The sequence below is a fragment of the Denticeps clupeoides genome, unplaced genomic scaffold, assembly GCF_900700375.1.
Source record: "Denticeps clupeoides unplaced genomic scaffold, fDenClu1.1, whole genome shotgun sequence".
Taxonomy (NCBI): domain Eukaryota; kingdom Metazoa; phylum Chordata; class Actinopteri; order Clupeiformes; family Denticipitidae; genus Denticeps; species Denticeps clupeoides.
The window spans coordinates 24,903-38,902 of NW_021629796.1; the positions used below are offsets into that span (position 1 = coordinate 24,903).

The window sequence follows — 14,000 nt, forward strand, 5'->3', positions numbered from 1 at the left end:
ACTGTGGGAACCTGCACTCTGCTGCTCCCTCTCGGTGCCGCGACAGCACGAGGGAAACGGGAGGCCGGAGTTCAGGGGAGGCGGAGTAGGGGCGTTTTTTTTTTTTTTTTTTTTTTCGTAAGAAACCGTTTTTCGACTCTTGAGGGAAACCAACCGCAAGGGCCACGTGCTCCAAAAAAGGTTGTTGGCTTAGCAGAGCCACTGGATTTATGCTTTGTCAGAAATAAAAACGTGTTGTTGTTGCCTGTGTTGCCCAGGAGATCCTGCAGCAGACATCCTGAGCTAATGTGCCTTCATACATCTTCATCGAGCTCTGAAGGTAACCAGAGAACTCTGATGTTTGGGAACACATCACAGACTTTCTCTTTTCCGCATGGACCTCAACTTGAAACGGTAATGAGACCGAAGGGGTGATTATGGATGTGATTGCGTTGATCGTGCTGGGAAGCAACGCACAACGCGGCACCACAAGGTGAGCAGACCGCGTCTCACAAGCGCAGGAGCATCTGGCCTCCAAATGTTCCCAGATGATTCTCAACCCTCTTTGCGACCGCTCCATCCCTCCGTCCTGCCCCTTCTGAGGGGGCTGCAATGCTCCCCGCTGCTCACGTGACAAAAACAAATACGGAAATAAAGGCCAGCCCTATTCCTGCCATGAAAATGACATCAGCCTCTGGGAAGAGAGGAAGTTCACAAGCGCTCACACAATTTATTCTCTCCGACAGAAGCTTTGGCTTTTAAGGCTGAAATTCTGGGGTGCTTTAAGGCTTTTTTTTTCCTGTTCCAGAGGAGAGGGGGGTGCAGTCAGGCCATTTTAGCTCCGTATGATTGCTTTGCCCATGTGAAGTGAATTAGCGCTGTCAACCACCTCAGGAAGGCCGGTAACATGACGCCTCATGTAAATTTGGAACATACTTACAGCCCAGTGTCTTGGACGTTCTGTGGGAGTTTGCTCAGAAGCTCAGATAAGCGGTCGGGATGCCGAAAAGTCGACACACTCAATAATATCAGGCCGTTAATGTGCGATTTTAACACGTTTGAAGGAGGTGCTGCTCTGTACTGAAGAAAATTCAAGTGTAGAATGCAGAAACTTTACCGCAGTTCTACCTAACTACCTAAACATACTACATACAGTACAATACTCATTCTATATGTCTATTTCATCTAAATATTTATAATATCTAAATATTTATAACAGTGATTCTTCCAGTGATTATTTAAGAAACTGTCTTTACTGCTTTATTTAATCTTACATAATAAAATGGCTATTTAAAACTGGAAAGCTTAGGAAATCAGAATGTATATATGCAATCGTCCAGCCGATCTTTCTGTTGTTCACAAAACCGCAACATTCATTGGAAAGAAGTCACATCACTATTACCATTTATTGTCATAAATTGAAAAACAAGAATTTCATCAGTTTTTAACCTGACCCACTCTACCTCTGATGCACACACAATTTTTTATATAAAAATACAGTGTCTCAATCCGACCTGTCAGTGCAGGCATGTGCAAATGTGCATGTAGGTGAGGGAGAGCGTTTTGGCTTTCATCTGAACTGCATTTACAGCCCCCATCTGGATGGCTTCCATGCTCAAATCTCCACGACTCCGCTCTGTATCCATGCAGGGTGTTTAAGCTGTTACATGAAACAGACCTGCCTGACCTCTCTATTTAACAGTTACTATCAGCACACAGCTACAGGCGCCGGAAACCTTGCAGACTGAGAGTGTGCAAACAATTCCAACTTAATATCAACCGTTACTACAATAAAAACAGTTTATTAACTATCAGCAGAAAGAAGTTTAACCAACATAAAAGAATGGAAATATAATTTTCCTAAATTAATAGAGGCTAGAAGAAGTATGGAAGAGAGAAAACCAAAATGCATCCAGTACACAAAACAGTGTGGCTGTTTTTTCCTTTTTATATACAAGTGTTTTATAGAGTAGAATCATGCTGTGGTTCAAGCTCGGTGCCAGAAATTGAACTAAGCCACATGCATAAGGTCACATTTTCTCTACCAGCACTTATACCGGGCTGGCACTGGCACCGCCATTGCTGAGCCACTCCCTTCTGGCCCTTCATGGCCCTGACTTGAGACCTTCATAGCTGTGATGATGTGCTGAGGGGGAGGGCGTGGGCTTTGGCTCCACAGGCTCTCTGGACGATCGATATATCAGGCCAGGTTTCAGCCCCAACCGCCTCTAATGGCAGGAGCTTTGGTAATGCTATCTGGGTGATGGGGCCATCATCGTGGGGGTGGGGGAATGCAGACTCCTAACAGCCTGCTGACTGACTCCTCTTTGCAATAAATCGAGAGAAGACGGGAAGACAGGCACCGGACTGCTACGGCCCAGGATAGAAGAAAGAATGGAGGAAAGCCCCCCAACGACAGGGGTAAAGGTTCTGGGCCTGGGACTTCAAAAGACTGGGAGCCGAGGCAGCATGATTCACTGCTGAGGAGGAGGCCACGGGTGAGTCTGCAGGAATACGCTACTTAATGTCAACTCCTACGCTTACAAATGGTGCCGTGTGAGCTCAGAGCGAGCCTCGAATGAGACATGGGGCAGATTCTGGAGGTGCCATTCCCCCCTACTGATTTTAGAGAGAGAGAGAGAGAGAAAGGAAGAGAGCGAAAGAGAAAGGCGCTGCCCTAATGGCTTCCTCATGGTGATCCCGACAGCAGAGTGATGGCCTGACAGAAGGTATGTTAAATATCTCCTGTTGTAACTACAACACAGAGACCCCAACCTGCTTTGAAAGGGGGGATTAACACGAGATTGAGAAGGTCAGCGGGGCTGTAATCTGTCAGGGCAGTCTGGGATGGCGGGTGAAGTTTCTCAGTGTGAGTTGCAACTATGCTTTTTGGAAGGAGAGCAGTACCATGGGAATGGCTGGGTAAAAAGTCTTCTGGCTTATTTTCTACGTAAAGGGCATATAATTATGGTAAAACTGCTTAGTTTGATATAATTAGGGATAATGTTTTCCCTATGCTTGTTAATAGTCCCCCTGTATTTAAAAACATAATGTCCTTTTCTATTTGTAATATTTGAAATCCACGAAGCTTACTTTACTTTACTTTACTTTACTTAGCAGATGCTTCTATCCAAAGTGACTTACAAGAGGAAGACACCAGCAATTCTCGTTCGATTTCTATAGATTTTGAGTTTACAAAACTAAAATAAGGCCTAACTTGTCAGAAAAAGAACATGCTCGGAAATAGACGAAGAAAATAAATAAATAAATACATAAATAAATCAACAAAAAAATGAATAAAAACAAAGCTCTGCTTTTTACTGTTACTGTTGACTGTGTTGATCCAGTTTTTATTCATCTTAATAGAAAATTATTCCCTCTGAAGGCTCGAATGCCACAGCGCGTTCAGGGTCATGTGACACAATGTCTGAGGTCACTGGTCACAGTGAATACAGGGAAAGGGCGAGTTGCCATTTATCATGTTTCAGGACAAACTGCAGCATAAATCAAAATTTATATCAGTCTTGCAGCGGAAAGGTCATTGGCATTGTTGCACTGTTATTAAATATTCGGAATATGCAGCCTTCCAAAGACCTCCTCACATTTCACAGTGAACAGATTTAAAGCTTGCTCACTGTGTTGCATTCCCGCTCACTGGACACTGTGCAATTTTGAGAAAATCAGATTCTGTTTTCAAAGTGGAACTAACCCTATCCTACTGTGTTCCGGTCTCATGCTAATTACGACCACTACTGTCAAATAAAATTCCAAGGGTACCAGACAGAAATGTGGGATCGCTGTAATGAATATCAGACGTACTGCAGTGCACGGCATGGCCGACATCCACAGAGGCGCGGCAAACGAAGCGTTGCGCAGCTACAGGCGTGGCCGATGACCGGCGCTGCCAATCCGCTGTGTAATGCAGTAACTGTAACACTCTGCTGTTAGCTGAGCGGCTAGTTGCACCCAGACTTGTTCAGAGGCAGAGATGGGTGGAGGGGAGGGAAGCAGAGGAAGAGAACGGCAGGGGAATCGGTTACCTGAGAACAGAGCAGCATGACCAGCTCTACCACCGAGGTGCTGGACTTCATGCACACCAGACCTGCAGGGGCAGAACAGACCAGAGAGGAGTCAGAAAAGGAGACACACACACAAGATCACATAAAATGCACTCACTTTGCCAAATCTTTTAACACTCAGAGAACTGTTTTCAAACTGGGGCCAAGTATGAGATGTGTTTGCTAGAGTGTGGTTAAAGGTGTACTCAGGATTCAAATAAACACATAAAAATATGAAAGGACCGCTTCAAAGTTATATGTTTCATGAAGTAGAGAAACTACCTCCCCCTTTTGTTGATGTGTAATTACCTCCGTCACCCAGAATTGATGATTTTATACGAAAAATGGGAGGATTGACAGTTAAAGATTGTGTTTCTTTCTTGTTGTATCTATATAAATACAGTGGCCAACCAGCCCCATGCCAGTTTGAGAACAGTGTCCGCAATCCCTAAAAATATCGGCGCATAAACACTACAGACTCTATCATCAGGTCACAGATCTACAGCACAAATCAGAGCCTTAATCTGAAGGGGGCTTTAGAAAGCACTAAAATGGAGATATTGAATTTTTTAAAGCTTTTTCACTGTGTAATTTGACTTCATGTTACTTTCCGGTGTGTGTGTCCAGAGTCGGAGAGCTAACGCCTTCCTCTGAGGCTGTGTTAATGCATCTGGAGTGGATGAAGGTCAATGCTGGCCGGCCTGACTGTAATCAATACGCCTCTGATCCAGACCGCACGCTCCTCAGAAAATAAAAAGCCCTCTCCTGCTCTCACTGCTGGATTCGGTACACTGCATTTTTGAGGTATGGCCATGGGTCCACACAGAAACTGAATATTCTATGTGAGTTTTTAAAAACAGGGAGTGGTAAATAAAAGTAATAATTATGAACACTTGTCGTATTTAGTTACATACTGCATACAAGAGAGCCAGAGCGACAGCAAAGCTCCCTGGCCTACAGCAAAAATAGACGTACTTTAGACAAAATGGAATTTGTAATTTATCATATTTGACTGAAGTTATACCATAGTGGGGTACTTTTTTGTGTGTCCATTTAGCGTTTTGCAAATTATTTAGTAATGAGTTCATTTTGCCATCTAATTATCCACTAATTAGTATAGGGGAATATCCAGATATGTAAAAATATCTGAAGAATACTGTCCAAAATGAGCCAAAATATAAAAAAAAAAGAGTTTTAATCCCCATAAAATATGCACTGGTGTTATGTTTGGCCTGCTCCAACTTCAATGCACCAGGGTCAAAATGAATGTATTGTTAATGAAGCCATTTTGTCAAGCTCATTCATTTTAAGCGCTGCTGGGACTTAACGTCGGGGGCCGCCGAGTGAGGCAGATGAATCGCAGGCAACGCGTAGCATGATCTACACCCCGGCTCCTCCGCCCTCACACTGCTGCCTTTATGCCATGCCAGCGCATGAACTTAAAGACCGGGTGCAGACACAGTTCAGCATACCAGAGAGCGGCGTGAGTAAAAACATCCTGTGTTCCAGAAACCTCTCAGTACCAAAGCGCGGGGACGCAGTCGCAGGCAGCCATAAGAAGTCCGCCGCGGCCCTGTGTCCATCTTCATGCCCCCCCCGCTGCAAAAAGCCCTCATTCATGAGTAACTGAGTTATTATGCATGGCTGTTGTAAATGCTGGGAGAGGATGTGATCCCTCTTGTACAGAGCACGACCCCTGACCTCTCCGTTCGTTGGGAATGCCCTAAGTGACTGGTGCCTGACGTGCAGGAGTCATGCGTCCATATGACCTCAGGCTTGTGCTGCTATGCAAACCGTGAGCACTTGATTTAAACAGCTTCCTGTGCGTGGCACTGGGGGGCGTGAATGAGGCATTGTGGGATGGCGCGGCGCCGGTTTGTGGCACTGCTGAGCTGCCTGGCTGGGCGGGGGTTGGTTCGTGTGACAACGGACACAGTGTTTGCCGGGTAGGGGACGGGGGGTGGAACATCAACTCCAAGTGCGGGACCCAGGGTGCACTGCGGTATAATTACAGTGGTGACCACATACTTGGGGGAGGTGGTAGAGGCCGGCGGAGGCCAGACTGGGCTCGACCCCGGTAATCCGAGGGGTGATGGATGACTGGTAATTACTGGTAAATGGAGCGCTTTTGCACCGTATTTCAGCTGACGGCCCAGAGCGGGGGCCGATCGGAAAGCAGGGAGAGGAAAAACAGCGATGGCCCCTTCCTCTCACAGCTCAGGCGCTCTGACTTAATCTGGAGACATTATTCCATCACATTAACAGCCTGCGGCTGCAGTACGGGGCCATTATTCATTTTAGTATTGTTATGTTTCACCAACAAAAAGTAAATTGTTTAGTACCATTTTTTAAAATGGTTCCACTAAGTAAGGAATGTGTGACCCTAAATTCGCTGTGAAGTGTGTGTGCATTTACCCTATACTGGACTGGGACTCCGTCTCGGGGTCCTGCCTTGTGTCTGAAGAGCCCTGTGGCCCTGACCAAAATAAACTGTTTAAACTGGATAGTTGCATAAAAAAATCTGCTGCCATGGTTAGATGGATTTACGAAGTTAAACAGGGGCAGTGGTGGCCTAGCGGGTAAGGAAGCGGACTTGTGGCCGAAGGGTTGTGGGTTCAAATCCTGAACAATAAAGGTGCCACTGAGGTTCCCTTGATCAAGGTACTGTCCCCACATGCTGCTCCCCGGGCACCTTTCATGGCTGCCCACTGCTCACTAAGGTGATGGGTTGAAAGCTGAGGACACATTTTATTGTGTTGTGCTTACTGTATATCACGAAAACAATTTCACCCCTTTGTGGCCAGTCTGAGCATCTATGCATTTACATTTACATTTACAGCATTTATCAGATGCCCTTATCCAGAGCGACTTACAATCAGTAGTTACAGGGACAGTCCCCCCTGGAGGAACTCAGGGTTAAGTGTCTTGTTCAGGGATACAATGGTAGCAAGCGGGATTTGAACCTGGGTCTCCTGGTTCATAGGCGGGTGTGTTACCCACTAGGCTACTACCACCCATTTAGAACAGTGATTTAATTCAAAATCACATAAAATATTTTAACACCATTGCTAATCAACTATGGGTAGTAAAGTGAACTGTCCCACGGCCTGTAGTGGTCAGTAGTGGTCCAGCGGGTGCAGTAAAGATGGCTGGGAATAGAGAGCTCAATGGTGATAATAAGTGGATGTTAGTTTTGTGTCTCTACAGAAGAGGGGTCAGATGCTTTTCTTTCACCATGATATGGTATTCCCATAAAAACTTCAGGGGGTTCCTCGCTCCTTCTCCTATTATTTTCTGAAAAAAAGTTTACTGCGTAAGATGTGCCCAGGCTGAGGCTCACATGACTTCTGCCAAATCCCCCGTCTTGTGTCCGAAAATAACATTTGCATGCTTGTAGACATAAACGTTGTTCATTTGAATTTTCATTTGAAATGTATAAAAAAAACAAGCTTAACGGATTATATGGAAGTCACTACACCAGTTTCACTGCTTTTAACCATCACATCAGCTGTGTCACATCTACTTTAGTCTTACTAATTAGCCAATGAAACTGACACTTCACCAGGGAGCAGCCATTAAAATGCCATGTGCAGGAGTGTTGGTAGTAAAGCCCTAACAGGAGGGATGCTGCTGGACGGGTTACTTGCAGATCACTGGCTCTGCCTGCACACAGAATGGCAGTGTGTTCCCACCAGAGCGCCACAGGTCTCTTCAGTCAACCGACAGTCAGCCTGGCCACTCGGCCGGCTCTGTTTGCAAGTGTGTGTGTGTGTGTGTGTGTGTGTGTGTGTGTGATGTAATGGAGGGAGCTGGCACCGGTATCAAACACATGAATGTGTTATCCGAACAGACTGGCATTGAGCTGGTGTGGGGCGAACTGGCATCGGCCTGGCATGTCTGCAGCTACTTATACACAAACATACACGCTCACACACATACTGACGACATACATTTACATTTACATACAAATGTGAACATAGACATTGAGTGCCTTTATAAGGTACACAAATGACAAAATACTAAAACTATGCCAGCAAGTGCACAAATAAAAAATATTTAGTAAAAATGTCTGTACATTCTAAATTGTGTGTCTAAAACTAAGAGTATTTTGTCTCTACTTCTTAAAAAAAAATTCTATCTTCAAATTTTGCTAATAATTTTTTTGTTCTTCTTATTCATTGTGAAAACCCACAAAATGTCACAAAAAGTCACAAAACTTCCATGATCAACTGTGTGCAAAATAAATAACGCACAATTAAAAGTAAAGAAAAGAACTAGTCTCTCAGCCATACCTGCTCTGCTCGCACCAGTGACAGGGTTACACACACGAGGGGGCGGGTGGACGAAGGACTCCGCACAGAAGGAGGGATGAAGGTGGAGGGAAGAGAAAGGGAAAGCGCTATACAGCACCTGTACCTTCTATGAGCAGCTCCTGGCCGTGGCTCCCGAGAAGCGTGCGGGAGAGGAATGGGGCGAAGTCCACAAAGATCTCCCTCAGCAGTGGTGCCACCTTCTCTAGAGCTCGCTCCAGTTTAGTGGTAATGCTGAGGGAAGAAGCAAAGAGAAGAGCATTATTTTATTTTCATGATTTTTTTTCTTGTTTATTTAGTCTATTGTCATGCAATGCTAATTGTTTTGTTTAAAAAATATATTTTTAATTAGTTCTATTGTAGAGTAATATTTGCCTGGGCTAATGCAAGAGACAAATATTAATGCATGAGATGGAAAAAAGGTTAGTTGGGAAAGGTTAAATCATGTATTTAATTTTAATACAATTTTAATTTGTTATGAGCTCTGCATGCACCCAGTGAATGAAGACAAACATATTTTGCCATTATTTTGAAGCTGCTAACCCTAAGAAAAAATATCCACATTAAAATGTATATTATAATTATGCAAGCCTACATTTTTTTGGTTTTAATTTATTTATTTTGAGTTTTACAGGCTCATTGTGTATCCTGCTTTAGGTAATAACCGCAGTAAAACTGCATCAAATGATCACCCCCTGATGGATGTTATTTAGAAGCCCCATTCCAGAGCACATTCAGAGCTCTAATTACCTTATAAAGCATGAATGTGGTTTAACAGTTTAATTCTATAGCTCCTGCTGAGCGGGGGAGTGTGTGTGTGTGCGATGGTGTGTGGGTAGGGCACTGGGTTTGTGTTTGGAGCCGAGGCTTTTATCTCCAACAAGAGAGACGAGCGTTGAGGCAGACAGATCTACCCTCTACTGCACAAAGCAACTACTCAACTGATACACACACACACAAACACACACACACACATATAGCCTACGCTTTTACAACAATGTGAGTAATGAATATGCATCACATGTATTATCAATGTGAAAATGTGTAACTAGCTCTTTATAACAAGTGGGAATTCAGGCAAGCTTACATTACTAGTTTATTTACTCTCATATGCATAAAATATATGTATATATGTATATAAAGAAAAGACTAGCAAAGGGACTGGAAGCAGAAAGGAAAGAAGCTCTCCCCAAAAAAGCACTACTGCCTACAGTGCAGTGCCTACTGCCCCCATCCACAACACAAGGCCAGGGTCAGACAGGCTCAGACAGAGAGAGTGAGACAGAGAAAGAGAGGGGAGGTTCTTGCCTCTTGCACTCCACAGCGCTTCCTGCCAGTGAGCTAAAGGACCTGAACTCTGCTGGCAACACGTCCATCTCACACAAGCTGCTGCAACAAAACACACACACACACACATGATATGCACATATGCACACCACACCCCATACTCAAACACACATACACACATAAGAGTGTTGTGCCCGCTAATCTGAGGTCTCCGGTGTCCTCGGCATGATCCGGCTCCCGTTTCCCAGCTTCCTCCGAGCTATAAAGCACCGCGGCGCTTATCAAGCGCAAGAGAGACAAGAGCCGGGCTGTTATCAGCTATAAAACTTCACGGGGAGACAGCCCTCTCTCTCCTTCTTCCTCTCTCAACATGCAGGTTAGGCATCACAGCGCCGCAGCCCGACAGTTTCATCATTGACTTCGGGGTGGCGGTAAGTGATGTCGGTTACCGCTGCCATGGCAACTGATTTGCGATTCCTTGAGCGGGCGGGAGAAGGGAGAGGAAGGGAGAAAGGGAAGGAGAAAGCGACGGGGAGCGAAAGAGGGAGGGAGAGAGGCCGTGACGTAGGCTGTCACTAAGCATTACCGGAGGTGAGGAAAGGGGCCCAAGGTCACCGCCGCCTCCACACACGGCCTAACAGCTACGCACACTGTGATTCCTCCGCATTAGCAGCCCCGCAGCAGAGCTGACAGCCGGGGCCCCTGCTGTCCCTCACCGCAAACACACACACTCCATCACGGCGCCTCAAAACAGGCCGGTAAACACACAGCACCGCCCCGGCAGGAAAGCTGGTGTGTTACATAAACAGAGGGAGGCGTGTGCTGCAGAACGAACGCAATATATCTGTCAAAATGCACATCCCTGCAGCCTGAGTCCTGTCTAACAACAACTTCCGGATCAAACCTGCTCTTTTTCTTTTTTTCACCCCATTTTTTTGCAGGCAAATGGGAACAATAGAAGACTAAAGCCCGTCGGTGCTGCGCTTCGGGTTCAACGCACCCTCTGCTGGTGCCGCATGTGTACAGTTCTGAATATCCCGGTTACTCAGCTCTGGAGTGAAAACCTCCGCTCTGTTCTCCCTGATTAAATGATTATTATTGTTGTCAGGATTATTACTTATAATTTAATAAGCAAAATAAGTTATATGTAAAAGATATAATTTATCATGGCAAACGGTCATAGTCATAGTTGCTTTTAAGAAGCTGTTGTGGAATGTTCAGATTAGGAGTACAATTAATTATGCAAATATTGAATTCATTAATAAAAAAATATTATTATGCAGAAAGATAGAGAGAAAGCACCATAGAATACTATTTAGCGCTCTGTGTTATTGTACAATAATTCTGTAATTTCATTTCATTAACATATACATGCAGATAATATTTGCTCCCTGAAAGCATGTTTATGCTATGGTGGAACCTACCTCATGTTCTCCATAGTGTCTTCAGGCATTGGCCCTATTGTCTGCACAGCCGGCAGGCTCTTACTGGTGGCTCCATTCACAAAGCTGGAGGATGAGGAGGAGGAGGAAGCCGAGTCTGTAGCGCCTAACAGAGGAAGAGACACAACAGGTAAAATTACACGAGGATACAAAAATATGATTCTGTATAGAAAAAACAGGATTCATATTTTTGACACCGAATATAATAAAATATAAATAATAGGATCAAATGACTTTGTGTGAACAATATATATTACAAAATATATTATTTGCTCTATATGAATTTATTTAACATCTTGTTGTATTTTGATGTATTTTTCCAACATTCTTAATTACTGTCATTTTCATGACTCATCATCTTATCATACATATATTGCATATGCTTCTGTTTTTTGTTAATTTATTGATGAGAATAATATTTGTAATATTAGTTAGTTACGTTTTCATGTTGCACTGTAAATTCCGTGCGTTGTACGGTGAAAATAAGTTCACCCGGTCACATCGTGCTCATGAGCCCTGGGAGCTGAAGGCTCGTGCTCATTCTCCGACACATGTCTCACATTCCTGCTGCCGGGTGTTTGGTATTTTTAACGGCCACACGCTGGAATAGGTGTTTGAGTTCTAAATGGCCTCAGTATTAAGTGGCCCCTTTCAGAGCTCTTGCCCACGGTGGCCCTCGGGTGATCGTCGAACTCTACAGGGCCTCAGAGACCAGTTAAGGGCAAACACCAGAGAAAAAAAACCCCGTCTCACCTCCTTGCCTTTTGCACTATTTACAGCACAATTAATAACTACATCAGACGCATCTGCACTAACAGTAATCTGGTGGCTGTCATTATCTCAATTAAAATTCCTTTCCGATGGAAAAAAAAAATGTTGGAAAGGAACGCGGTGCGCTCTCACAGGCGCGTGGATTCATCCGGATTGAGAAGTGAACAGAGCCACCTAGTGGCAGATCCGGAGTGCCACACAGCGCCACCTCTCATCATAATTCATGTCATGTATTCCAGGAAGGGCCTCGAAGGAGAATGTAATTATCCAGAGTAAGTGAGTTAGCCAGCATTAACCACAGAGAGAGTATTGTGACAATAATAACCAAAAAGGACTAGGCTTGCATTTAATCAACTCCATACCGCACAGTTCGCTTAAATCAAGGGGTCAAGCGGTGAGGCCAGGCCTACCTGTGGTGTTGATCATGCTCTTTGGGGTGGCCGAGGAGGCAGTGAAGATGTTGGGAGTGCTTCCTGTGGCCAGGGCACCGCCCGAGCTGGAACTGCCCACCGTGTTCACCGCCAAACTGCCAGGCGGCGGCTTCTTCACCGGCACCACCACACTCCTGAGCAGGGAGACGCAGCGTCAAACTGGGTTTAATGGTGTGTTTTACAGAGAAAAGAGAGAAATAGACTTCCATGGTAGCGGTGGCTCCTAAAACAGAACAAATATTCTACAAATATGACGATACTTAGGTTACCAAGCAACGGCGGCAAAAAGGATTCTGAGAGTGATAATTAACACGTTTCGCGACTACGTGAGTGGAAAAAAAAAAGAAAACTTTACTGCCCACAATCAGCAATGTTTTAACAACAACAAAACAAAGTGAAGTGATTGTCACATGTGATACACAGCAGCACAGCACACGGTGCACACAGTGAAATTTGTCCTCTGCATTTAACCCATCACCCTGAGTGAGCAGTGGGCAGCCATGACAGGCGCCCGGGGAGCAGTGTGTGGGGACGGTGCTTTTGCTCAGTGGCACCTCAGTGGCACCTTGGCGGATCGGGATTCGAACCGGCAACCTTCTGATTACGGGGCCGCTTCCTTAACCGCTAGGTCACCACTGCCCCTTAGTTTAATAAAACTAAGAATGACAGACATGAGTTAACAGACATCGGAGAACTGCTAACAGGCCGCTACGTTTGCGACAATGAAGTCTTAAGAAGTCCGGTGGCCACCCTAGGCCACTAGCTAAATATTGAATCCAGTCATGGCAACTCCAGTTTTACCGCCACTCAGGTCTGAGTTTGTCCAGTGTCCCTAGAAGCCATGAGAACTCTGCTTGACTCACAGCTCCATTGCCTGTAGAATGTTCTGGTCTGTGTCTTCAAAGTGCACAAGCCAAGTGCATCGATGACATCAGGTTTCCGACTTAACCTGCTGCAATACGGCTGAATGTATTATACATCGTGACGCCGGGCGTCTTGGGTTTCGGCTCCACTGATTACGGTTGATTCAGACCTCTGACATCAAAAGAAGGATCCTGTCCTGGTTAATGTGAGTAAAACTGGCCACTCGCTCGGTGTATAAGCGGAAGTGGCAACCGGCGGCATAATCACCTGTAATGAGGCGGAATGGTGGTGTTTATATATGTGTGTTTGGGTGGGTTGGTTACGTCTTCCACAGGCCCTTTTGGTGAGTGACAGTGGCCAGGCAAGGCCACGTGAAGCCGAGCGGGTCTTGCGGAAAAGTAAACATCCTGCCGCGGTGACTGAAGGCCGAAAGTGAAGCCAGGGCAAATAAACACGGGGATTATCGAGCGTCTCGTCGCGCAGTCGGGGCAGCGGCTGCGGCAACTCCTTCCTGCTCAGCGTTCCGCTCCGAGGGGACTGTCAAACATCCGCAGGAACGGAGGCAACATTCCGCAGCGGCCCGTGGCCTGACAGCGGCCGCGTACACACCTGAGACGCATCGCGTGTACCTACAAGCGATGTAGCTCATGAACCTCAAATCGGATTCTTCTGCCATTCCTTCCTCCCTCCGTGAAAAACGTTCTTCCCGTCTTTGAATTTTTCTTCTCTTTCCTTTCGACCTTCTCTCGTCCTCTTTCCATCCCCCTCCCTTCTAACTTGAACAATATTGGAAACGACACTGCGTGTGTGCACCATGAAAAGCAGCCGCCGGGACGCTCATGTGACCTGACAATTTCC

The 14,000-nt window shown here is 45.5% G+C and overlaps 1 protein-coding gene across 1 annotated transcript in view; it reads right to left on the reverse strand.

Annotated features, from left to right (window-relative positions):
• LOC114774347 (neurobeachin-like) overlaps positions 1-14,000 on the reverse strand; it is a gene marked incomplete at its 3' end in the record, with an annotated part of 88,888 nt that overhangs the window by 24,816 nt on the left and 50,072 nt on the right. Inside the window, 5 exon segments of the mRNA XM_028966272.1 lie at positions 4,020-4,081; positions 8,454-8,581; positions 9,656-9,736; positions 11,059-11,182; positions 12,258-12,412. Of these exon segments, the coding sequence (XP_028822105.1) occupies positions 4,020-4,081; positions 8,454-8,581; positions 9,656-9,736; positions 11,059-11,182; positions 12,258-12,412 (550 nt within the window).